This window comes from Microtus oregoni, unplaced genomic scaffold (assembly GCF_018167655.1).
Source record: "Microtus oregoni isolate MIOR12 unplaced genomic scaffold, Mior012 000046F_ref0000063, whole genome shotgun sequence".
Taxonomy (NCBI): Eukaryota; Metazoa; Chordata; class Mammalia; order Rodentia; family Cricetidae; genus Microtus; species Microtus oregoni.
In genome coordinates, this window is record NW_024543220.1 from 16,671,593 (window position 1) to 16,697,012 (window position 25,420).

At 51.8% G+C, this 25,420-nt stretch overlaps 1 protein-coding gene across 2 annotated transcripts; it reads right to left on the minus strand.

Annotated features, from left to right (window-relative positions):
• Window positions 1-1,531: 1,531 nt before the first annotated feature.
• Window positions 1,532-23,174, minus strand: Cbs (cystathionine beta-synthase). 2 transcript variants are annotated; one of them, XM_041634802.1, is made up of 17 exons: window positions 23,055-23,174; window positions 19,262-19,469; window positions 14,565-14,671; window positions 13,532-13,666; window positions 13,159-13,238; window positions 12,713-12,847; window positions 12,136-12,205; window positions 10,625-10,716; window positions 9,414-9,539; window positions 8,909-8,993; window positions 7,336-7,441; window positions 6,297-6,371; window positions 6,049-6,183; window positions 4,874-4,982; window positions 4,169-4,253; window positions 3,399-3,440; window positions 1,532-2,197 (listed from the first exon to the last, which is right to left on the minus strand). In XM_041634802.1, the coding sequence occupies exons 2-17, from the start codon at window positions 19,459-19,461 to the stop codon at window positions 2,094-2,096; spliced, it is 1,686 nt and encodes a 561-aa protein (XP_041490736.1). In that variant the 5' UTR covers window positions 19,462-19,469; window positions 23,055-23,174; the 3' UTR covers window positions 1,532-2,093. The 2 variants fall into 2 exon arrangements, with proteins under 2 accessions (XP_041490736.1, XP_041490737.1); XM_041634803.1 differs by lacking the exon at window positions 3,399-3,440.
• Window positions 23,175-25,420: the final 2,246 nt, after the last annotated feature.

A 25,420-nucleotide genomic window follows, 5' to 3' on the forward strand; every position in this document is an offset into this window, starting at 1 on the left:
CAGCTGACCCCTACATGTGGTGGCGGCTAGTGTCCTGCTTCTGCGGTGCACCCTTTGGATCTCCAACTGGCCTTGTCACTGTGGGCTCGGTGTCTGTGCGTGCCCTCTTCTTCATATCCATATACCTGTTTTCCAGTTTACCCTTTCCACTTCATCTTTCACATGCCCGTGTGCTCACTCACTCCCTATACCAGCTCTCAGCTCCAACCCTGCTTACCTTCCTCTGAGGATGGACACTTATCCCCCACCCTTTTTTGCTGCAGTCAGAAGAAAATGTTTTGGGAATCAGTTCTCTTCTGCCACTCGGGTTCTAGGAATGGAACTCAGGTCATCAGGCTTAGCAGCCAGTGCCTTCACCTGCTGATTCATCTGCTGGCCTGGGTACTGTTTAAAATGTTTATATATGGGAGCTGGAGTGATGGCTCAGAGTTAAGAGCCCTGGCTGTTCCAGAGGGGACCTGGAGTAATGGCTCAGAGTTAAGAGCCTTGGCCTTAACACGTGGGGAGGTGCTTCGTCTTACTGCAACTTCAATATGCCATGTTTTATTGATACTCATTGGAGATATACCATTTCTTGAATGGAGGGGGTCAATTGTGGGGTGGGAGGGGGGATGGAGGAGAGGGACTGGGAGGGGAAGATGGGGAGACTGCGGCTGGGATGTAAAATAAATAGATGAATTTTTCTTTTAAGCAGTGAATCCAACTCCTAGAAGCAAAGATGGGTTTTCATGTCTTACATGTGGCACTGGGGAGGACACACCCGGCGAGGATAGACAAAAGCGAAACTAAGTAAAGATAAGCGGGAGAGTGGCACACACTTCCATCCTCACACTCATGAGTTTGAGGCCAGCCTGGGCTACATAGTGAGTGAGACCCTGAACCCCACACCAAAGCAAAATCCCTCCCTAGAAGCAAAGAAAAAGACAGCACAACTTAAACATGGGTGGAGCAGGTGGGATAGCTGTAGTTGCTGGGAGGCAAATCTGAATCACAAAGAGTGAAAGATGGGGCTGGAGATGGCTCAGTGGTTAAGAGCACAGGCTGCTCTTCCAGAGGTCCTGAGTTCAATTCCCAGCAACCACATGGCTCACAACCATCTGTAACGAGATCTGGCGCCCTCTTCTGGAACACAGGCATATATGGAGGCAGAAGGTTGTATACATAATAAAAATAAATAAATAAATCTTTAAAAAAAAAAAAAGAGTGAAAGATGTCCAGGGTTGGGGAGGATGCTGAGAAAGCTGCTCAGGAACGCACAGGCGAGAATGTGAACTAGTGCAGCCCACTGCAACAAATGGAACACAGGATTGCAGCGAGCCCAAATCCAGGATCCATCCTAGGAAAAACGTGTTTGAGCAGACATGTGCACAGACCCTCACAACATCCAAGAGGTGAAAACAACACATACTTGTGCATGGGTGAACAGAACAAAGCAAGAACCACTTACACAATGGACCGTTGCTCAGCCATGAAGAGGAATGCAACTCAGACATTGGTCGCAACACGAAACCATGAGACACGGGGCCACGGGTGTGTGAGTCCATTTAATAGGAAGTGCCCAGGACAGGGAAACCCATCGAGACAGAAAGTGGGGTAAGTACTTGTCAGGGGTGCATGGGAGGGTGAGCCAGAGCTGCTTGACAGGAGGCATGGCCTAAGTGGTGACACCGTGGGCACTCTGTTCAAAGCTGTGGGTCTCGGGTCACAGGAACTACACCATCATTAAAACCCACGTGCTCCCATGCTGAGAACAACACCGCCCCTGATGATGGACACAAAGTCGGTCCAGGGTTTGCCCTTCCCCATGCTAGACCCTTCTCTATGGAGGACACTTGCTGGCCCCCTCAGGCTTGTCACAGTTGCACGGCTGACACCCCTCAGTTCTTCTGTGACACCAGAGGACACCCACGTAAGGTACTCAGGCTCGGGATTCAGTTAAGAAGGTGAATGTTAGCAGGGAGGCTGGACCTCTGCAGCTGGTCTAAACAGCCACCTGTTTGTGCTGCCTGTTGCACTTGGGCATGACTAGTCGGTGTCTCTAAAGCCAAGAGGTCCCAGCAGGGAGGATGGAAGCCAGTCCCAACTTTCGGGTTCTATTTCTGGTTCTGTTCACGGGCTGCCACGAAGTTTAGCAGGTCAATGGCAGTGACGACCCCAAACACCATCTGCCGCTTGCTGGACAGGCCATTGCTGTGGTCTAAGGAAAGGAAACAGCTGCTGGATTAAAGGTGCTGGGATAGAGAGCTGATCTGAGGCCGCGGCCTGTCGGAAGCTGGAGACCCTTTCCAGCCTCTAAGCAGGAACAGAGTACCAGCCACTGCTGTTCCAGCTGAGCCACGTGGGCAGCGCCAGAGGGCAGTTCCTCTCGGCAGCTCTAATATAGGATGCCGGGTGCTGTCTGGAACAGAACCGGAAACCAACCCAGGCTCCCCAGAATGGACAGCCTGGCAGGGGTGTCCTCTCAGCCTATGCCCACAGGCCTTGTGCAGTGTCTTTGCCAGGGCAAGCCGCAGGCCCTCTTTCTGTCCAGAGTCCTGCATGGCACCCAGAGCCTCTTCACCTCAGGTTTCTCAGATTGGAGCCTCCTGTCAGCCTGGGCCTGGCCCTACAGCACAGGGCCTACAGGCAGAGAGGGGCCATGACAACAGTTTTCTATTCGTTTGACAGGATATGGGGAGCCCAGACTTCTGTCCACAGAGCATACGAGGGACTGAGAGGAACACAGGGGCTTCCCATGAGTAGGGGTGTCCCTGGCCCAGGACTTACCCTGGTTCACAAGTCTCTAGGCTGATGACTTGGCCTTCAGCCCTTGACACATGTCCGCCTCCATAATAGTGGGCTGGGCCTTCGTGCCACCTCCCCCACCCCCGAACAGATACCCATTCTCTCAGGCCTTTTCTTAGGATAGCCTTTGCTGGCATAGCCCTTGAGAGGCTCAGGTCACCTAGGGTTTGAAGACAGAAGCCCCTTGAGAGATACCCACCAGGGACAGGCACCTCACTGGCCTATCTGGAACCCCAGGAAAGGACAGAAAAACTCAAAAGAATTGCAACTGCTGCCTTTCAGAACCCCTGAAGCAAAGGGGCCACTTGATTGGCTCTGGGACCCACATGGAGCACGTGATAGCAGGCTCCGATTAGGCTGACTGATTCCCCGTGCAGGCTTTGGTGGGGAATGTTTAGTTTGTGACAACACACAGCTCTGTCCTGTCAGTCCAGCTGCCCCTGATGTTGGAATTCGTGTTTTGTTTTGTTTGTTTTTGAGATGCTCAAAGATCAGGAGTTCCCCTACCACCCAACCCAACCTCGGAGATCCAAGGCCCTAGATGCCGTTGGAAAGCTGTGATTCTGAACGTAAGGATTACTTCCTAGGGGCTGGGATGGGTGAGGCGTACATACCTGTGGGCCCCCCCACCACTCCTGACCAGGCCTGGTCTCGTGCTGTAGAGCCAAGGACGGGAGAGGGGTTAGACATGGGGCCACCCCCACATGTAGGCCAGCCTTGGAGCCAGATATAAGGCCCTCCCAGTTCTTATGGATTGAGGAATGAAAATCAATGCCCCTCACCCCACTGGGACCTGAGAGTGTCATCCCCAGATGACATCCTGCAGATGCTGACATTGGGAAGGTTCTCTGAGAGCAGGAAGGACAGACTGTGTTTCATATGCACAGAGACAAGTGTGGCTCACAGGCTATCCTTTTAACAGATGCCCAGCACTTCCCTGCAGAGTACCCCTGGAGCCCATCAGAACCAATTAATAGCTCCTGGCGATATGTCCTGAAGGGCCAGGAAGTCCAGCTGTCGCAGGTGTCTCTGAGACAGCCCCCAGCATCCTTAAAGACTGCCTGCTGTCTCACCCTGTGCACCTAGGTAAATGCTACGCTATCTAAACAGGTGACATGAGGGCCCGCTGGAGCATGATTTGGCCCTGTGTGTTCCTTGGGTACATGACTGGATTGACAGGTCCATGGAGAGAGAATCAGGATGTCGAAAGCTATGGTGGGAAGATGAGGACTACAGACTCCCTATCACCCACTAGGGAGCATACCTGCCTACTGCGCATAGCAGAAGTCTGTACCAAGAGAGCCTGGGCCAGGCACGGCCAGTGTCCAGGGCTTAACACCCTCTGCCCCCAACAAGAACCCAGCACCAAGTGAACCCCACTCACACTGGATCTGCTCATGGATCACCAGGGCGAAGTGGTCGATCTCCAGGATGTGGGAGAGTGTGCCCAGTGTGTCGGACAGGTGGATCTGCAAGAAAAGCTGTGTCCATGCTCCATGCTGGCCCTCAGAGCTACCAGCCCCCACAGACTTGACAAAGGCGAGAGGTGCAACATTCTCCAAAGCTGCTCAGATAAGTAGAACAAAGGCCCCGCAGAGCTTAGAGCATTCTGTGTTGTGGCAACCTGCCTGAAAAGTGACTTGCCATTTGACTCCAACCCATGGCTTCTGCTTAGAGGCCAAACTAGCAGACACACCATGGCTTGTTGGGGTCTGTGAAGGAGAGATGGACCAAGAGTACAGAGTCTGCATGCAAGATCTATGTGACAGTGGTGACCTTGAACTGAAGTGACCTTGAACCCCCTAAGCAAGCTGTAGAGCTTCCGAGGGGTGGTATGGGAGGGACCCACCTTGGGCACCGCAAACACTATGCCCTGCCTTGAAGGCCCAACTTGCTTTCCCATGCCCACTCCCTCTGGAAAACACACGTACCGGTTTCCCATGCCCACTCCCTCTGGAAAACACACGTACCGGTTTCCCATGCCCACTCCCTCTGGAAAACATGCGTACCAGTTTCCCATGCCCACTCCCTCTGGAAAACATGCGTACCGGTTTCCTATGCCCACTTTCCCTCTGGAAAACACGCGTACCGGTTTGAACTGCTTGTAGAGAACTTTGCAGACTTCATCTGATGGCTGCACCTTCCCAGCAAGCAGGGATGACAGCATGTTTCCAAGAGTCACCATCCCTAAGATGGCCCTGGGAAGGGCGTAGAGTTGGCGGGGGAGAAGAGGCAAGGGTCAGAGAAGGGGTTCTAGCAGGCCTAAGCATGGCAAACGTGGCTCTGGCAGGCCTTGCCCTTCCCCCATTCCCTCTGGCTTGTCAAACTGTTAGATTATATACATATACACCAGCCATCAAGGTCCATCTCCTTAATATCCCTTTCCCCTTCTCCCTCACCCTCTATCTCCTGTCGTTGTCTCTCATTCCTTGCCCTTTGTCCCTCTGGGGAAAATAAATCTTGTGCAGAGAACTTGGCCTTGGGTGTCTTATGTTGACTTGATGTCAAGATCCTTTCACACTCAACCCAGGAGATAGAGAGACGGCTCAGTGATCAGCGCATTTGCTGCTCTCGCAGGGGACCTGGGTTTGGTTCCTGGCACCCACAGGGCAGCTCACAAACACCTGTAACTCTAGCTCCCAATCTGATGTCTTCTGACTGCCGCAAGCATTAGGCACACAGGTGGTGCACACACATTCACATGCGCGCGTGTGCATACACACACACATAGATTCACATACACACAAATACATGTATTCAGGGCAAAAAGCAGTCGTATGCATAAAAAACACAGTTGGGGGAGGAAGAACAGTGGGACAAGCAAGCTTACGAGTCCTGCAGTGTTTATGTCCCCATGGGGGTCCATGGTGACCAGCCATCAGACTTCTGAAGCTGGGTATAGGATGCTGGTCAACTGGATTTCCCTACCATTGCATATTCATGCACTGTTGTGTGTGCCACCCCCCCAGGGTGCCTGTCACCCACTCCCTAGGGCACGGGTGGGCCTGCATACTAACAATGAACTAGGGAGACAGAAGAACTGAGGCCCCCCCAAGAGTTAGTAGGGTCTAATCTCAGCTGCTTGGGGGACAAGGTGGTCAGTAGCTGTCTGTCACTCTAGACATTGTATGCAAAGTGACCACATGCAGCCTGTGGCTGCCCATCCCATTTAGTGGCATGGGCACAGAGGCCTGGGAAGCAGGACCTGGGATCCTGGCACAGTCTAAAGGCAGAGTCCTGGACCGGCGTGCGGGTGAGACTGACCCTGACTCGTTGACCACGGGCACCTGGTCGAAGCCCTTCTCCCGGAGAATGCTGATGGTGTGCTCACAGGTGACCGTGGGCAGCACAGTCAGTGGCGCTGACAGGCTCAGCTCTTGAACACGTAGATGCCACCACCTGAAGGAGCGGGTGGAAGAGGACAGGGAAAGGCGGCGTGACCGCCGTGACGGGAAACGGGAAGGCTGCCTTTCCTGCTCATCCAGGGATGCCAGGGTCAGGCAGCACCTTACCAAGGCCTCTTCACGGAGAGCTCCTTCTTCATGAAACCCTTCTGCAGCATCCATTTGTCACTCAGGAACTTGGACCTGCAGGGTGAGGGTGTCACTGAGGCCTCTGTACCCAGTGGGCACATACATGGTCAGGGATGAGTTTCAGAGGGCCTTGTGACTAACTCGGGCCAATTTCAGCGTACGATGGAAGGATGGTGGAGTTCCATGGAGGCAGAGAACTGGGGGTTACTGGGCATCGAGGTTGAAGGAACCAAGGAGGTTGCTTCTGGAAGCCTCTGTGATCAGTACCCCTCTTGTAGGTTCCTGGGCAGCCTTCTCCTTGGACCGCCCCCCCCCTCCAGGTCTGCCCAAAAGAGGGAGCCTTTCCCATTCTGACCAAAAGCTGCAGAGCCAGGCTACAGAGCTGTTAGGATCTCTACCGGGAGACAGGCTGAGGGGCAGCAACATGCGGCAGAGGCGGCCCCTGCTCCAGCACTCTCGTATAGGATGCTCAAGGGCTTCTGGCCCTCAACTTGAGCACACGCCTGCACTCACACAAAACAGGACCATGCACACACACAGATGCACACCCAAGACAGGCCAGCCATGTGCAGGGGAGATGGATGGCCTTCTGGGTTGCTCATCACCCTACCTGGAAGCCAGTGGGATGCCCATGCACCATGCGTGGCCCTGCCAGGCTGCCAGACTCAACACAAACATAGCTCACAGGCTGTAGAGGAAGTCCAAGGGGTGAGGGAGTACTCTTGCTGCCCACGAGGCCTACTGCAGAGTAGCTCCTCCTAGTTCAGCCAGGACAGAGGAGTGTATAGGGGACACAACTGTCTACCAGAGCTGTCACCATGGGCATACACACACACACACACACACACAGGCTCAGGATAGAGCCATGTAAAGTGAACACTGGCTCCAAAGACATGGAGGATCCTGGGGCTAGCAGGCTTACAGGGTCCACCTGTCCACTACCCTTTCCTAGCATCCCACGGTCAGCACTTAGGTGACAGCAGCCAGGAGGGCGACAGGGACCAGGGGTGTGTCTTACATGTAGTTCCGCACAGAGTCAGGCAGGATGACCACACAGCGCTGTCCTTTCTCCAGCTCCTGGGCAGCCTTCACGGCCACAGCCATGGCGCTGCCTGAACTTCCACCTGCCGAGAGGACTGTTAGACTTGCCCACAGGCTTGTGTGTGCATCCATAGATGAACAACATGTGCTTGTATAACCCCACACCTACGGCAATGCTCTAGAAGGATCTGTGGGAACCATTTAGGCATGTATCTCACACATGCCCATTCATGCTCTGGAAGAATCTGTGGGATCTCTGGACAGAGAACAGGCCTTAAGGGACTCTATTCCTCTGCATCATCTTTTTCCTCTAGGTCAATGGAGCTCGCATTCCATAATTAAACACTCTGGAAGACTGAGGAGACCCCGGGATAAAGAGGCAAATCATGCTCGGTCAGAAGAGGGGCTCACGACAAGGGCTCCTGGTTCCCCAAGCTATAGCCTGACCCCAAGCCAAGAGCCAAACAAGGAAAACACGTGTCTCACTGACTGCTCAAAGCCACCATGCAAAGCAAGTAGGGTGACACCAGGCTCTCTGACACTGACCATAGAGGGCCCTGGTCCTGGGACCTCCAAAGAGAGCCAAAGACACTGTGACACTGCCTCTCCAGTTGGGGCTCCTCCAGGCTCAGCCTAAGAAGGCACAAGTCAGTCAGAAAGGTCAACCTGGTGCCTCTCACAGAGGCCATGGTCCTGCTCCCAGGTTTATACTTCTTACACTGAGTGCGAGAGGCGGGCATAAACTCCTCTCCCTCCTAGTGGTCATGCGGGTGTGTGTGTGTGTGTGTGTGTGTGTGTGTGTGTAAATTCACTGAATGAGAGCCCAAGCCACATGTCTCCTCTCCCTCCTAGTGGTCATGCGGTGTGTGTGTGTGTGTGTGTGTGTGTGTGTGTGTGTAAATTCACTGAATGAGAGTCCACGTCACAAGCCTCCTCCTAGTGGTCACACTGAAAGTTCTCTTCAATCGAAGGGCTTGTTCCCCCTCTCCTAATAGTGTTTGGCTGTTGACCAGGCCATGCTAGGGGCTGACTGCCTTCCCCTGCCCCATTCCAGCATGACTCAGAACAGATGGGGCCACACTTATAGGGCAGGTTCAGGCACGCTTGGTGTTCTCCAATTCTCAGGTCTAACTCAAACTTCTGTGGTCAGGCAATGGTGCCCTATTCACCCTGAACAGGATGACTGAGGGAGCCCTTCTGTGGGTCCCAGCATGCCCTAGCCTCCAGCTGCTGATGATTGAGCCATCATTCCAAGGACAGGACTATATATGAATGGGGGGGACCCACAAGAGCTTGCCTCAGACACTAGAAGGGCAGATGAAGCCTGGGCCCTGTGCCTCACGCTCTCATCTCCACAGGTGACTCCAAGAGGCTGCAAAGGACAAGCAAACAGCTAAGGAAGGAAGAGCCTGGACAGACGGACGGGAAGGGAAGTCACTGTGGTCACACAGCCTCAGAATGTCCATGACATCCATGCATTTGGAGTAGGTTGCACACAGCCTGGACGGTTCTCTAACCCTACCCCCCACAGGGCTCGTCCAGCCACTCACCACACAGCAGCCCTTCCTGGGCGATGAGCATGCGGGCAAAGGTGAAGGACTCCTCGTCGTTGCTCTTGAACCATTTATCCACCACCTGTGGCAAGACAGGGTCATGGGCCTCTGCTCTGGTGGAGGGGGCTGGGGGCGGGGAAACCTCCCAGAAGACTTTGTCCCCTGGGTCTGCAAACTGAGACTTCTTTGCCCTTCCCTGCTCAGTTGTGCTTTGCAGAGTAACTCAGACCACCAGCATCTCCATGGGTCTGGTGATCTCTGTTAATAGTGGCCATCCCACATCCACCCTGGCCATCCTTGTCCGTCCTTCCCATTGCATCTCAGAGGCCATATTTGAACATGGTGTTGCGCTTCACCCTGACTCAGCTCCTGTAACTGCGCTCCCCACGCCGTCCCCTCAACACCCATTAGGTCAGCTTGAGTGCCAGAATGCAGAAGCGATTAAGGATCTGGCGGCAGCCTCCTGTAACTCTGCCTGGGGGAGCACGTTGGCCCAACCTACCGCCCTGTCCAGGACGGTCGGAATGAAGTCATAGCCGATCCCTTCCACCTCATAGGCTGTTTGGTCTGTCTGGTTCAGCTCCTCAGGCTCCGCAAGGATGGACCCCTCAGGATCTACACCAATGATCTGCAGGGTGGGCAGCTTTAGGGCTCAGGTCAGGGAGAAATGCAACCCAGCCCGGGGCAGCTGCCATTAGAAAGGAGATTAATCCACTAATATCTGCCTGTTAATGACTGGCTCACAGGATGCCTGTGCTAGCTAGTCCCAGAATCTCAGACAAGAAGCAGGAAGGGGCCGGGCGATGGTGGCGCACGCCTTTAATCCCAGCACTCGGGAGGCAGAGGCAGGCGGATCTCTGTGAGTTCGAGACCAGCCTGGTCTACAGAGCTAGTTCCAGGACAGGCTCCAAAGCCACAGAGAAACCCTGTCTCGAAAAACCAAAAAAAAAAAAAAAAAAAAAAAAAAAAAAAAGAAGCAGGAAGGCCACACCTTTCAGAGCTAAGATCTAGCACAGGGTATTTCGAAAGATTCTCCCCATGCTGCTCTAGGAAAGGTCCCAGTCATGAGCATTTGGAGAGCCCTTTGGGGACAAAGGACAGCTCTGCACACTGATATATTCCTGGAGGGTGGGCAGTCTCATGGGGAGAAAATACCCCTGTTTCTTTGTGCCCCTCTTCATCAGGCCTGCTCCTAACCCGTGTCTCTCAACCTTCCTAAGGCTACGACCCTTTAATACAGTTCCTCATGTTGTGCCTACCCTCCAACCATAAAATTATTTTTGTTGCTACTTCCTAACTGTAACTTTGCTGTTGTTATGAATCATAATGTAAATATCTGATGTGCAGAAAATCTGATGTACAACCCCCAAGGGGGTCATAACCCACAGGTTGAGAACCACTGCCATAACTCACGACAACCTGGGACTCTCTCTGGTGGCTTCTGGGCTAGTCTCACTAATCAGAATAGGAGCCCCCAGGACCCTCTGCTCCCCAAGTTACTCCTGGGCAACTTGATACAACTATTCAAGACAGCAATGCAATGAGAGAGGAATGTGGGAAGAAACCAGTTTCCAGGCAGAGGGACCTGCCAGCCTGATGCCAACAGCCCTGAGCCTCTCAACACAGCTCAGGCCACGCAGGCAGGAGAGTGAGTCCAGGCCCTCCCTCTCAGCCACCCAGTCTGTACCAGCACCACCCAGGTGCCACACTCACTTTACATCCGGGGCACTTCTCCTTCAGCTTCCTGGCGATGCCTGTGATGGTGCCACCTGTGCCCGCTGAAGCCACCAGCATGTCCAGTTTCCCTGGGGGAGGGAGGACATTCTCAGGTCACGACTCAGTCAGCCCTCCACTCTGAATGACCATTGGTGGAAATACAATTAAGCCAAACTAGGTCAAGGAGATAAACATCGCCTGTCACTGCCCCCATCTGTGGACAGTATGCCCAAGGCAGGGGCTGCTGTCTGTACTGTGACGTTGGCCTTTAAACCACCAGTGTAGCTGATCTACAAGGATGGGTCACGGCTGGGCAGCTAAAAGTTTGGCAGAGATAAGCTGTCAATGGTGTGCCTTCCTAGGCTGGCTGATTCTTGAGTGATTACAGATAAGCAAACTGGGTTTTTAGGATACAGGAAAAATGGCTGAAGCTGAGAACTGGCCCAAGCTCTCTCATGCTGCTGAGGGTCAGCTCCACATCAAGCAAGCCTGAACTGGGCAAACTCAGGAATGAAGCAATGTGCACCAACTCTGCCAAATGAGAATTCTCACTCATAAAACCAGCTAAGCAAATACCCGGGCTTTTATGGGCCGGTTCCTGGGCACCGAACAAGTCTGCACTCAGGTCAATGCCAACACCAGGTTCTAATGGGAAGCCAAGGGTGGGACCTTCAGGCACCTTCTCCCATGAGTCCCTCTTAGGGTTCCCACCAGCCCCAGGAAATAGGCACTCAGCACATGTACATGGTTCTAAGGAGCCTCATGCCTGTACTGGAGTAAGATAACCACAACTATTGCCAGAGGTAAGAAAAGCTGAATGTCAAATTCAATGCCCCTAGCCAGGCATATGGCTCATACCTTTAATCCCAGCACTCGGGAGGCAGAGGCAGGTGGATCTCTGTGAGTTTGAGGCCAGCTTGGTCTTACAAGAGCTAATTCCAGAACAGCCAGAGCTACACTATTTCAAAAAACACCAAAAAAAAAAAAAAAAAACAAAACAAAAGCAAAAAAAAAAAAAGAAAGAAAGAAAAAAAGAAAAAATTAAATGTGGACACGCAGTCTGAATCATGTTTCTGGAACACAGGGAGAGGCACCGGTGAAAGCCAAGAGGCCTCAGGGAAAGAATAGTGTCTCCAGAAACTATTTCACAAAGATGGGTGTTTAAGCTGAGTTTGCCAAGGAGAGGGCGAGTGACTCCCTTGGCAGAACACTGTATACATAATAAGTAAATAACAAAGAAGAGGAAGGAGGAGGAGGAAAAGGAGGAGGAGGAGGGGAAGAAGAAGAAGAGAAGAAGAAGAAGGAGGAGGAGGAGGAGAAGAAGAGAAGAAGAAGGAGGAGAAAAGAAGAAGAAGGAGGAGGAGAAGAGAAGAAGGAGGAGGAGGAGGAGGAGGAGGAGGAGGAGGAGGAGGAGAAGAAGAAGAAGAAGAAGAAGAAGAAGAAGAAGAAGAAGAAGAAGAAATGATGATTGCGGTCAAGGTGTGTGGAGGAGTGGAAAGCACACACACCATCACACTGCTGCAGGATCTCCTCGGCCGTGTCATCATAGTGCGCCAAAGGGTTGCTGGCATTGCGGTACTGTGTGGAAGAGAGAAAGGTGGTGAGGGAACGGAAATCACCTGCATCGTGCACGGACACTGGATAGTCAGTGCCACGCTGGCCAGCAAGTCCTACAGCAGCCTAGAAAACCTCATCTCGGGAACCTCACAGACAAGATATTAAAATCAGGTCATCACAATGTGAAATTAACCCAGAAAGGAAATGAACAGCGGATTGAGCCTTGGGATGCAGGCTATAGACATTCTGCATCTTCAGAGCCCAGAGGGTCCTCTGGAAAGGTAGCCCACCCTCACTGCTGACCAAGCACAACTGGGTGGTGGGACAGCCAAAACCACTGGCTCTGCCACTGAGCAGGGCCCTGGAGCACCTCCCCAGAGGAAGTACTGTCACCTTGCTCATGCAGGGCAGAGACCTGTCTCCCAGTCTCCCAACAGGACCCAGAGGAAACAGCACACTTGAACACAAATCTCTGACCACAAAATTTTCTCCTGGGGGAGCAGGAGTGGGGTAGGGGAGACACCTCACCTGGTCCAGAATGTGAGAATTGGGGATTTCATTCTTCAGTCGCCATGCCACTCCCACGTGAGACTCGGGGGAATCGAACCTCGCATTGGTGGGGGTCCTCACGATCTCAGCTCCCAGGGCCCGCAGCACATCCACCTGCACAGGGAAAACCATACTTTCATCCCTGGGTCTGATCCCTAAGTTAGGCACCAGCCTAAATTGTACCCTCCAGTCAGTAAAGAAAGGCTTTTATTAAAGGGTGAAGACACAGAGGGACATACACACAGAGAAAGAGAGAGAGAACAAGGCAAAGAGACTGTAAAGCAGAAGGGAAGACACTTTGAAAGCCAAAGCGCCACCCCTATCCCCCCCAGCTCCCCTTTTTATCCATTTGATTCAACAATAGCCCATCAAGTCATTGCCCTCCCACTGGCCACGCCCTCCACCTCGCCGCACCCTAGACACACCTTCTCCATGCTCATCTTCTCTGGCATCACGATAATGCAGCGGTAGCCCTTCACAGCAGCTGCCAGAGCCAGCCCGATCCCTGAGGGGTGCATGCTGAGGGTGAGAGGGGCCCCGTGCCCAAGGCCCTGTGCCTCCCTGCCCATGCCTGGAGCATGCCCCCGAAGCATGGAAGGACAAAGGGCCCTTGTTCTGGGTAGGAACCCCACACTCTGATGGCGATCTTAGGGGAATTTATTCTGGCAGCCAGGTATACTTCTGGGGGTGAAGCGAAACAGAACAAGGTAGCCAACCTTTGCCTCCTGACTTCCCTGCAGGTCTGCACAGACCAGGGACTTTCAGCCTCTGCTCAGCCTCAGCTGGCCCTACCCTCACCTGTGTTCCCAGAAGTCGGCTCAATGATCGTGTCCCCAGGCTTCAAGGTGCCGTCTCGCTCAGCATCCTCAATCATCCGAAGGCTGATGCGGTCCTTCACACTCCCACCCGCGTTGAAGAACTCACACTTGGCCACTGAAAGCCAAACAGAATCAGAGAGGGGGGAGGACTCTCTGGCCCCCATGGATTCCTGCCACCCTCAACTACACCGGATATACCCCCAGGATGAGGGCAGGCCTGGGTGTTTGCCATTCTGGGCATCTGTATACCCATTGCCCACTTCTGTACCTGGACACCCCCGGTCACAGCTGGCCTGTCTCCCACCTGGCCTGCAGACCCATGGCGATACTAAGTAAACGGGAAAGACAGTCAAGAACCCACAGGCAGACGGTTAGCAGACATGTCCCAGCAGAATGTGTACAGGCAGTAGGTGTCTGGATTTGAGCCCATACAGTCCTGCCAAGGCAACCAGTTCAAGCAGCCCTGGACAGACCACCTCAGACCTGAGTCCCCTGGAACCCCTGCCAGTTGCCCCAAACTCCACCACCCCTGGCAGCCTCCATCATCTTTGGTCAGTGAGCCCAGCCTTTCTGCTCAGCCCCACCCACACCTGACGTCGCCTCCCTCCATGCTGGACCATCCCTTGCTCTTTAGCCTTCCTCCCCACCTCAAGGGTGTTTCAGGGCTGGAGAAGCTACTTCCACGACAGCAAGGGCTAGCAAAGAAACCCTATCTCTTAAAACCAAAACAAACAAAAAAAGAACTACACAGTGAAACATTGTCTCAAAAAACAATTAAAAAATAAAAAAAGATATACCGAGCGCTCAGGTTTTGCTTCTGCCTTTGACCCCTACAGAACCTTCCCAGGTAGGCTCTTTGACCCCAAACCATCAGTTAGAGAGGCCATCTCCGTCACCAACACACATCCTGCATCCCAGAAGACCCCACTGCCAACACCGCCAGAACCTCAGCAAGGGGTCATCCCAGGGTCCTGGTCCAGAGGGAGGCTGTCCCAGAAGAGCCAAACACTCACACAGCTCACACTTGAGTCCTGCATTCTTTGAAATCTTGTTGATTCTGACCATGGGGGTGTTCCCAATGTTCTTCAGAATATCTGGCAAAATTTTTGGAGATTTTGTCCTAAAACAGAGAAAGGGAGCCATTCAGGAACCAAAAAAGAATAACAGTTGGAAGCTGGGCATCATGGGCATTTAGGAGATAAAGAATTACAGAATGGCTCTGAGGAGATAAAAATCTGGCTCTGGGCTGAGGAGACAGCTCAGTGGTTAAAGCATCATACTGGGCAAGCCTGGATTTGAACCCTTAGAATTCCTGTCAAATGTGGACATAGTAGTGTGTTTCTAAAACCCCTGTGCTCGAACCAGAAAAATGAGCCAGAGCAGCAGAACCAGTAGGTGGTAGCACATGCCTTTAATCCCAGCACTTGGGAGGCAGAGGCAGGTGGATCTCTGTGAGTTCGAGGTCAACCTGGTCTACAGAGCAAGTTCCAGGACATCCAGGGCTATACGGAGAAACTCTGTCTCGACAAAAACAAAACAAAAAGAAGAAGAGGAGGAGGAGGAGGAGAAAGAGGAGGAGGAGGAAGAGAAGAAGAAGAAGAAGAAGAAGAAGAAGAAGAAGAAGAAGAGAAAAGCAAGAGTCTCAAACAAGTTGGCAAGAACTGGTACCCAAGGTTGTCCCCGACTCCCACATGTGCATGTGTGCTATGGTACATGTATACACACACACACACACACACACACACACACACCTCTGTTTAATATCTTTTCTTTTACTACTGGAGAAGATCTCTATCCCAGCTGGGTCTGTTACTCATCCTTAGGCTCAACTTACACTGCATAAACTTTACCCCAGTCTTCAAAGTATAACCCTTACTTCCTCCTATGGGTCTCAAACATTATAGGACCCCAGAGTATCACTGAACAGCTGATACACTAACTGACCACATATAACCCTTACTTCCTCCTATGGGTCTCAAACATTATAGGACCCCAGAGTATCACTGAATAGCTGATATACTAACTGACCACATATAACCCTTACTTCCTCCTATGGGTCTCAAACATTATAGGACGCCAGAGTATCACTGAACAGCTGATACACTAACTGACCACATATAACCCTTACTTCCTCCTATGGGTCTCAAACATTATAGGACCCCAGAGTATCACTGAATAGCTGATATACTAACTGACCACATATAACCCTTACTTCCTCCTATGGGTCTCAAACATTATAGGGCCCCAGAGTATCACTGAACAGCTGATACACTAACTGACCACATATGTCTCCTGTCTTGTCTCTCTCCTGCCTTATAGGGCTTCCAGAAAACTCCCAAGTCCTCTGCCCCTGCACAGCAGCCCTTGCCTCCCCACTCTCTTCCTGGGGAGTGAGTACTCCCTCCGTGCCAGGTCTGCTGCCCTGTCAGGCAGAGGTTTTCCCAATCATTATTTAGACAGATATAGCCATGGTTGGCCCCTCATTTCTCTGTGGCAGAATTTCTCATCCTCTCCATGATGTGGGAGTGTCATATCAATCTGTTGATTTCATTGGTTAAGCAATAAAGAACTGCTTGGCCCTCATAGGTTAAAACATAGGTGGGAGGAGTAAACAGAACAGAATGCTGGGAGGAAGAGGAAGTGAGCTCAGACTCAACAGCTCTCCTCTTGGAGGCAGACACCTCAGAGAGACGCCATGCTCTGCTCTCCCTGGTAGACGTGATAGCTCTGCTCTCTGAGGCACACGCGATGAAGCTCCGACCCACGATGGACGTAGGCTAGAATCTCCCTGGTAAGCCACCTCGTGGGCTACACAGATGATTAGAAATGGGCTAGTCCAGGTGCGAGAATTAGCCTAGAAGAGGCTAGATAGAAATGGGCCAAGCAGTGTTTAAATGAATACAGTTTGTGTGTTGTTATTTCGGGCATAAGCTAGCAGGTGGCCAGGGTGCTGGGGACACAGCCCCGCCGCTGTTATTACAACATCTCCATTTTCAGTCCAGCCTCCTCAACAGCTAATTGGGTTAGCTTTCTTTAAAATTCATTAGATTATGCTTCAAATGGCTCTACTGCAAAGGCACATCTCTCCCAGACTGGATCATATTCTACACTAGGTCAAATAGGACAAAACCCACATGGGACCCTCCAGCCGACAGTGTCGTGGGTTCATGATACCAGTGGACTCCAAAGTCTCAAACTAAAAACAGCCAGGCACCTATAATCCGAGTTAGTACACGGGAGGCTGAGGCTGGAGGATTACTGTGAGCTCAAGGCCCAGAACAAGCTAGGCTATGTAACCAACAAACAAAGCCTGACTTTGAGACAAAAGACCCAGCCTCTGCCTAGAAAGTCTTCCCTGAGTATCCTAGCCCTTTGGTTCGTCAACCATAGCTGACAGAGGAACTCCTTCTTTCCGTTCAGTTCCCTGAACAACTGAGGTGTCTCCCTCTCAGGAGTGGGTCCTCACTGCTGACATCCAGATATCCTGCCACTGGCATAGTCCCCAGAAGCCTGACGTTACAGGGCCAGCAAGGCAGAAGTGGTATACAGAAACAAAAGGCCCAATTGGGTAGTGGTGGCACATGCCTTTAATCCCAGCACTCAAGAGGCAGAGGCAGGAGGAACTCTGAGTTCGAGAACAGCCTGGTCTTCAGAGTGAGTTCCAGGACAGCCAGAGATGCACGGAGAAACCCTGTCTCAAAAAAAAAAAAAAAAAAAAGAAAGAAAAGAAAAGGGCTGGAGAGATGGCTCAGAGGTTAAGAGCATTGCCTGCTCTACCAAAGGTCCTGAGTTCAATTCCCAGCAACCACATGGTGGCTCACAACCATCTGTAATGGGGTCTGGTGCCCTCTTCTGGCCAGCAGGCATACAGAATATTGTAAATAAATAAATATTTAAAAAAAAAAGTAAAGAAAAGAAACAAAAGGGCCAAGGCTGGGGCTGCTCGTGTTTGCCCTTGGGGCCAGGGCTATGGGCCAGTGATAGGTCAAGCCTATCTGCAAGGCTATCCTCAGCATTTCCATGGCAGTACAAAGTGACCAAAGCAGTTTCCAGAACAGTTCTTCTACAACTCTCCCTCCACAGGCTCAGGAATGGCTGCATGTCCACGCACTCCCTGCCTCCCCCTAGCTGTACTCAGCCACCCTGTGCCCCACACCCAGACTTCAAGGCTGCCAGGTTCCTGCCTCCCCACCCCAGGCTTCCCATACTGAAGCCAAACTGACTAAATAGAAATCTCAGACACCTTTGGCCCTTGTTCAGGGGAGGAGTAAGCAATATGGAGTTCCAGGGAGGGAGGAAAAGCAGCTGCCTGGGTGCCAACACGCAGCAACAGGCTAAACTCCAGCGAGGTGTTGGTTCCACAGAGGCAGTCTTGCTCTGCAGAAGAGCTGGTCATGCTCCCTTCCAAGGCTGTCTATGGTTGGGCTCAGAAAAGTAGAGATAGGCTGGGTCAAGTTAAAGAGCTCCTGACCCTCAACCCCAGGGAGGCCAGGCAGGGGTAGCACCAGGATACGGGCTGGGACCTCACTCAGAAACTTATCAGCTGTTTGTACAGGTGATGGCTCAGATCTGTTGCCCGTCCCAGCTGCCTGTGCCTTGCCAGCGCACGAGGGCAGCCCCACAGGACCTCAGAAACCCCAATTCACCATCAGGGCTGCCTGCCCACCTGTCCTTCCCTCTGAAGTCCCTACATCAGGAACCTCTGGAACTGGCTGGCTTGTCTCGCCCTGTTCAATATCTTCCATCTTTTTCTCTGCTGATATCTGGGGCCATACCAGGTTCCCTGAACCAGTGTAGTGTGTGAGCCTTCCCTCGGGTTTCCTCCCTGGTCCTCCAGTGACTTCTGACAAAGGCAGGGGTAGGCAGCTGAGGACAAACCTGCCCTTTAAGGGCTGATGCATGCCACATATGTCTTTGAACAAGCAGTTCCCAGGCCTTCAGACACCCTCGGCAGTCAGTTCTGCAGCTACGGGCTCTACCTCCTGCTCTCTTGTCCCAGCAAGGACTCCTCCGGCCAGGCCCCCACTTGTCTCCTGACCTCCCAGCACTGGAGCCCATTCAATGGGCACAGCTTCTAGTTTGTATACTCCCCTGCCCCCTCCTTTGGCGCCTTGAAAATGCTGCCTCCCACACCTGCCCATGCTTGTTCAGACTTTTGAATCAATAACCATAAATGTTGGTGGCCACACACAGGGAACAGGACTCTAAGATTTAAAACGCAGATCCTTTCACCCACTTGTTTTAATTTGAAGACATTAGACTAAGGGAATGAAGATAATCCTAAGGGCTTTTACAACAGGGCAGGAACCCGTATGGCTCCATCCTGGGGATTAGAACAGGGCACGACACAGTGACTGTTCCTGAGCAAGCTACTGAGTAACTGTGTGTGGAATGGCTTCTGATTTGAGTTCTTTCAAATAAAATCATGGCAGATATCTATCAGTGCCACTGACAGTCTCTGCCCAACCATAAAAGGAACCCATAAGAACCAAACACTCAGTACAACTCAGTACATCTGTGCTGTATAGTACAAAAAACCTTGGCCTCTCTGAACCTGGTCTACATTGCTTCTAGCCCCCTGGGCCTGCCCCCACGTGGATCGCAGAGCAGGGGTCCTCACCCTGAACCTGGTAGCTGTATGGCCCCCATTCCCTTGCTCCACCCCTCAAGGAAATAGGCCTGCCATCTCGGGATCAAAGCCAAGACTTACGGTGCTGTGTGATAATGAGGGGAGTCTGCCATGGGCTTGCCCAGCTGCCAGGTACATCGGCTTGGGGTATCGGGTGGGATCCATAGGCGCTCACTGTCCCCCGAAGAGCCCTTCTCTAGGTGTCCTTTCCCTGAGTGCATCTCGGGGTGCTGAGGGCACTCTGCAGAACCAGCTTCACACTGGGATGTCCCCAAAGGCATGCTGGGATCTGTAGAGGGAGCAGAGATCTGTTGGTTTGGAAGTTGGCTCACACGTCCCCTGTGAGAATGACACTCCACTCAAACAAACCCAGCAAAGATGGGAGAAAAGGCATAGGCTCCAGCTGTTGTGGAAATAGTTAGGCTCCTGTTCAGAAAGTTAAACAGAGAACTCCCATATGATCCGGCAACTCAACTCCAAGGCAGAGACTAAAGAAAAATAGAAATAGATATTTAGTATGCTCGTTCTCATGACAGCCTTGAGATCCAGAAGGTGAACATCACCCAAGGTCACGGATGAATGGATGCACAAAAATGTGTTCCGTCCATGCAATGGATACTAACTATCCAGCCACAAAAAGGAATAGACTGGGGCTACAGAGATGGTTCAGCAGTTAAGAATGCTTGCTTTGAAGTCATCAAGACTGGAGTTCAGATCTAAGCACACACGTAACAAGCAAGATGTCCAACGCAACCCATACATAGACACAAGTAAGTAAATCTGTTTTTTTTTTTTTTTTTTTAAAATATTTATTTATTCATTATGTATACAATATTCTGTCTGTGTATATGCCTGCAGGCCAGAAGAGGGCACAAGATCCCATTACAGATGGTTGTGAGCCACCATGTGGTTGCTGGGAATTGAACTCAGGACCTTTGGAAGAGCAGGCAATGCTCTTAACCTCTGAGCCATCTCTCCAGCCCCAGTAAATCTGTTTTTTAAAACTAAGAATGGATGAACTCTGAAGACATGATGTTAGAGGAAAGAAGTCAATCACAAAACAAATTTCATTTCTAGAAATGCCCAGAATGATCAAATGTCCTATGATTTGATGCATGTGAGGGACCCAGAACAGGCAAATCAATAGGAGCAGAGCGTACAGGACATCAAAGGCAGGGGTGTGCAGAAAGAGAGTAACTGTTTAACGCACAGGGCTTTTGAGATGATGAAAACACACGAGACTGGTCCTATTTTCACCCTGTAGCCAGGGTTTATTTCAGTTACAGTTCCTGGTTACGGTCCATCATTTCAGGGCAGCCAGGGCAGAACTTCTGCAGCTAGTCACATCATAGCCACAGTCACGAGCCAGGAGAGACAAATGCAGCCATGTTGCCGCCTTCTCGGGTCTTACACCGCTCAGAACTCCCACGGGACTGGCTCCTCCCACATCGAGGACTAAATGACCCCAAGCCAAACTGACCTAGGCAGCAGTCCCTCTGTTGAGGCCCCTGATCAGGTGACTCTAAACTGTGTCAAGGTAACATTCAACACTAGCCAAAACCTTGCACAGACAGTGACAGGCGTTGCGCCATACTGTGGATAAAGTGAGAAGACACTGCTTCCATAGTGACCGTTTCTGCACCTCAGACTGCACTGCGGGTTGAAATTATTCATTCAGAGGGCGGGTGTAGTTTGGTGGGAGAGGACAACTCCTTGTCCCCCCAAAAAATAAAATAAAAAGTAAATATAATAAAACAAATAAAACAAAAGAAAGAAATGTGTGTGTGCCTATTAAGGACACATTTTCATATTATTATTCCACAAAGAAAGCAGTTGTGAAAGAAATGTGTATGTACTTAATAAGGACACGTTTTCTTATTATTTCCAGAAAGAATGGAGCATCACAGCTGCTTTAAAAAAAAAAAGTTTTTTTAAAAGCTGAGTGTGATGGCGCACACTTTTAATCCCAGCACTTGGGAGGCAGAGGCAGGAGGATCTCTCTGAGCTTGAGGCCAGCCTGGTCTGCAGAGTGAGTTCCAGGACAGCCAGGGCTGTTACACAGAGAAATCCTGTCTCAAATTTTTTTTTTAATTTACTACTATGTGTGGATGTTTGCCTGAATGTATGTATGTGCACCATGTGCGAGCCTGGTGCTCTTAGAGGCCAGATGAGCAAGCCAGATCCCCATTGTGAGCCACCAGGGTCTTCTGCAAGAGCAGCAAGAGGTCTTAACCACCGAGCATCTCTCCTCATCCCTCAGCATCTGCTTGGCTAACCTGGACACCATTCTGGTGTTCTAAGTAATCTAAGCCTGATTTGGAGTTTGTGAGAGGTGCATAGGACTACGCGGAAGGATGCCCCTGGGGACCCACCTTCCATGGACCTGGAGAAAAGACAATATGTTTTATGTACATTAACCCACAATTTACACCAAAGAAGAACAAGGCCAGACACGGGGCACAAACCAGTAATCGCCAGAGGTGGAAGCAGGAGATTAGAAGTTCAAGGACAGCCTGGGTTCCAGGCCAGCTGGGTGAAATTCTGTCTTGAAGGTGGGGGGGGGGGGGGGAATAAACTTCCTGTGTAAAACACGAGACAGAAGCTGATACTGGGTACTCACAGGTGTGTTGTGGGCCCCAAGACTAGACAGCAAGCCAAAGACTCCACCTCCAGCAGAGAGGTGGGCGGAGGTCTCACACTCTAAAACCGATGTAACCGTGCCCATGGGGCACTGAAAATCATGCCTGAGGCCAGCAAGAATCTGGGGTTCAATCTTAACCTGGCTGCATAGACTGTAAAAAGGAAAAGAGAGGCAGGGCCAAGCACTCCCAGCTGAGGTCAAGAGCCCTACTCGGCCCTGTCCCATCTCACTAATCCCCTTGGTGGAAAACTAACTTGAATCAAACCTGCCACCTGGGAGACGCTGAGAACACAGCTTCCAGGCATGAAGCCAGGTATTGGCCTAGGCAGGTGGTTCTGCAAGACTCCTCTCCAGAGCGCCCTCCTGCTGGGCGCCACTGGTTGTAGAACTCCCCAGAAAGCCATTCAGGCACTGGTCACCCGATGCCATCCTTCAGGGTATCTTAGTGGAACAGGAAGTCACCGGCAACCCGAACCAGAACTCGCCTTGGAGAGCACTCCTCAGGGCATCCTCCCCGCCCTCACCAAGAGGCTACTCTTCCAGCGGAGTTTACCGAGGGACTTCGAACTCCCACACACACCATCTGGCTACTTGATGTGCGGAAGGGGCGATTGGAGACAGTGTACGGCAGTGACGTGAGAAACCCTTGCCAAGTTGCAAGTTACATAGCCCTGGTCTACCCTCCCGCCGCCCATCACCCCCGCTGCCGCACACTCCTGGTCTCGCGCGCCCAGCGCCAGGCTCCGCACGAGGCACCAGGCACAGAATCTGCTCTCCCGCGCAGTAGCCACCCCACGCGCGCCACTACTTCAATATTTACCCCACCCGGCACCAGGGCCCCATAAGAACAATTTGTGAAACACCAGTCTCCAACCAAAACAGAAAAAAATCGATGACCGGTACCAGAGCACCCTAGAACCTGGCTCCACGCTCCGAGACGCGTGGCCGTGGGATCCACAAGTGGGTACTCAGCTTGGGGTTGCGAGGAGGTCGATGCTTGTGGGAAGGGGGCAAGGGACGCAGGTCTCGGCGGGGCAACGGGGACGGCAGAGTGCTCCCGGTGGAGTCACACAGACTTTAGCGACCCGGAGCACCCGACTCGCAAGCTGGCACAGCTCTGAGCTTCCAGGTGCAGGTGATGCCAAGTCCTCGCGCAGGGGTGGGGAGCGCCCGCGGGGCACTGAACCGCAGCGAGAACCTCGCTGCGCCGGACTCAACGCGTCCAGAACTTACCTGGACTCAGATGCGGGAAAGCTTCGGCTAGGTTAGGCTGGAAAGCGCGCAAGAACGGGTTCAACGCTCAGTTGGGGATCCTGGGGGTGGCCGGTCTAGCACCGACCCCGCGGCTCAGAGTAGGCGCACGCGATTGGCTCGGCGACGGGGGCGGAGGGCCGGTACCCGCCAATCCCGGGCCGCAGAGCGGCCGCCCACCTACCCCACCCCCACACACCCCTTCTCCCCACCCCCACTCTGCCTTAGCAAGGGGCCGGCTAGACGCTCCACCTCTACACGCGAGCGTCTTTCTGTTCTTTGAGAAGTCAGGGAGGTGCGCTCGAAAGTTCGGAAAGCTCAGCCGTCTGACACACGTTTGTCACCCGGCATTAGAGCGGGCTCCTATTTTGTGCCCAAAGGTTTGCACCCTGCGGCACAGTTTGGCCGAGTGTCAGACAACCTCCTTTTCCAGGACCCGTTTCGCCCGAGGATGTGCCTCGGCGAAACGTGAGGTTTCCTGGCTTGGCATGCTCAGGTCACACATCGCTGCTCTGCCTGAGGCTCACTAAGCAACCGGCCTGAGGGGCCTGGGCCCGTGATGCCACGGGAAGGGCGCCCCAATATTGATTTCCATCCATAGGAGATTAAAATGGGCGTGATGGGGTATGCCTGGAATCCCCGCATTTGGGATGGCTTCGAAGGAGGAGGATCTCGAATTTGAGATCGAAGTCAACCTGGGCTATATAGACTCCTGAGGGAAAATTAAAAAACAAACACACACTCATAAGTGGCTTTTATACATAAAGCAAAGAAAACCAGCCTACAATTCACAATCCCCGAAAACCTAGATAACAATGAGGACCCTAAGAGAGACATACATGGATCTAATCTACATGAGAAGTAGAAAAAGACATCTCCTGAGTAAATTGGGAGCATGGGGACCATGGGAGATGGTTGAAGGGGAGGGGAGAGGAAGGAAGGGGAGCAGAGAAAAAATACATTTTAATACTTATTAAAAATCAATTTTAAAAAAAGAATCTTAAAATAAATAAGCTGATTTTGACGAGTCTCCTCTGGCTAAGTAGGTGATCTCAGTTTTATTTGTTTGTTTCTATTTATTTTTATTTATTTATTTTGCTTTTCAAAAAAAAAAACATTTATTTTGCCTGGCTGTGGTGACGCACGCCTTTAATCCTAGTACTCAGGAGGCAGCGCAGGCGATCTCTGTGGGTTGGAAACCAGCCTGGTCTACAGAGCTAGTTTTAGGATAACCAAGGCTGCACAGAGAAACCCTGTCTTGGAAAAAGAATAATATACATTTAAATTTGTGTGTGTGTGTGTGTGTGTGTGTGTGTGTGTGTGTGTGTGTGTGCTTGGGCGCTTCTGTGCATCTTGTGTGGGCAGTGCTCACAGGAACCAGAAGAGGATGTCATATCCCCTGCACCTGAAGTTACAGATTGCTGGGAGCCACCATGTTGGTGCTGGGAATCGAACCCTGGGTCCTCTGGAGAGTGGTCAGTGCCCTTAACTCTTGAACCATCTCTCCACCCCTGTCTTTTGCTTCTTGAAACACGGTGGCTGACAAGCTCCAACTTCCGTTCTTTTTGCCTCCCTAGAGTTGGAATTGATGATCTGGGCCACCAAGCACATCTGAAGATATCATTTGATCAAAGGAACCACATCTTGTCTTCTGGGCTGGAAACTGCAAGTGCCTGGGGCAAGAGCAAAGTGAGTCTGAGAACTGGGTGCCAGCGGGAAAGGAGGCTGGAGGGGAGGGGAGGGGTGGAGCTTGTGGTTAGTGATCTGGCGATCAGCATAGGAGAGTGGGCTTTTTGTTAGGGGGGTTAAGTATGTTGAGGTTTTTTGTTTGTTAGGCTCCCGGTATAACTTATTCCGTCATACTAAAGGCAAGGACACTAACAGGAATTTCCAGGAACCCATCTCCTGAGTTCCTGAGTGTTGGTCCATATTTAGAAATTCAGCTCTTTTCCATCTTCCTCTCGGAGAGGCAGCTTCGCTTCTGCCTCTCTCCCCACTTCTCAGCTTCCCCCCTTCTCTGTCTCTTTCTCCTCTTCTCTCTCTCTCTCTCTCTCTCTCCTCTCTCCCTCTCTCTCTGTCCCCCCCTTCACCCTTCCTCCTCCATAACCCACAAAAAAAAAAGAAAGAAAAAATTTAAAAAAAAAAAAATTCAGGTCTTGGAGTTGGAGAGATGGCTCAGCGGTTAAGAGCACTGGTTGCTCTTCCAGAGGATTCATTGGCAGCACCCACACGGCAGCTCATGATCTGATGCCCTCTTCTGGTCTGCAGGCATATATGCAGACAAAGCACCTGTATACATGTAAAAATAAATTAAGAAAGAAAGGAAGGAAAACAAGCTGGGCGGTGGT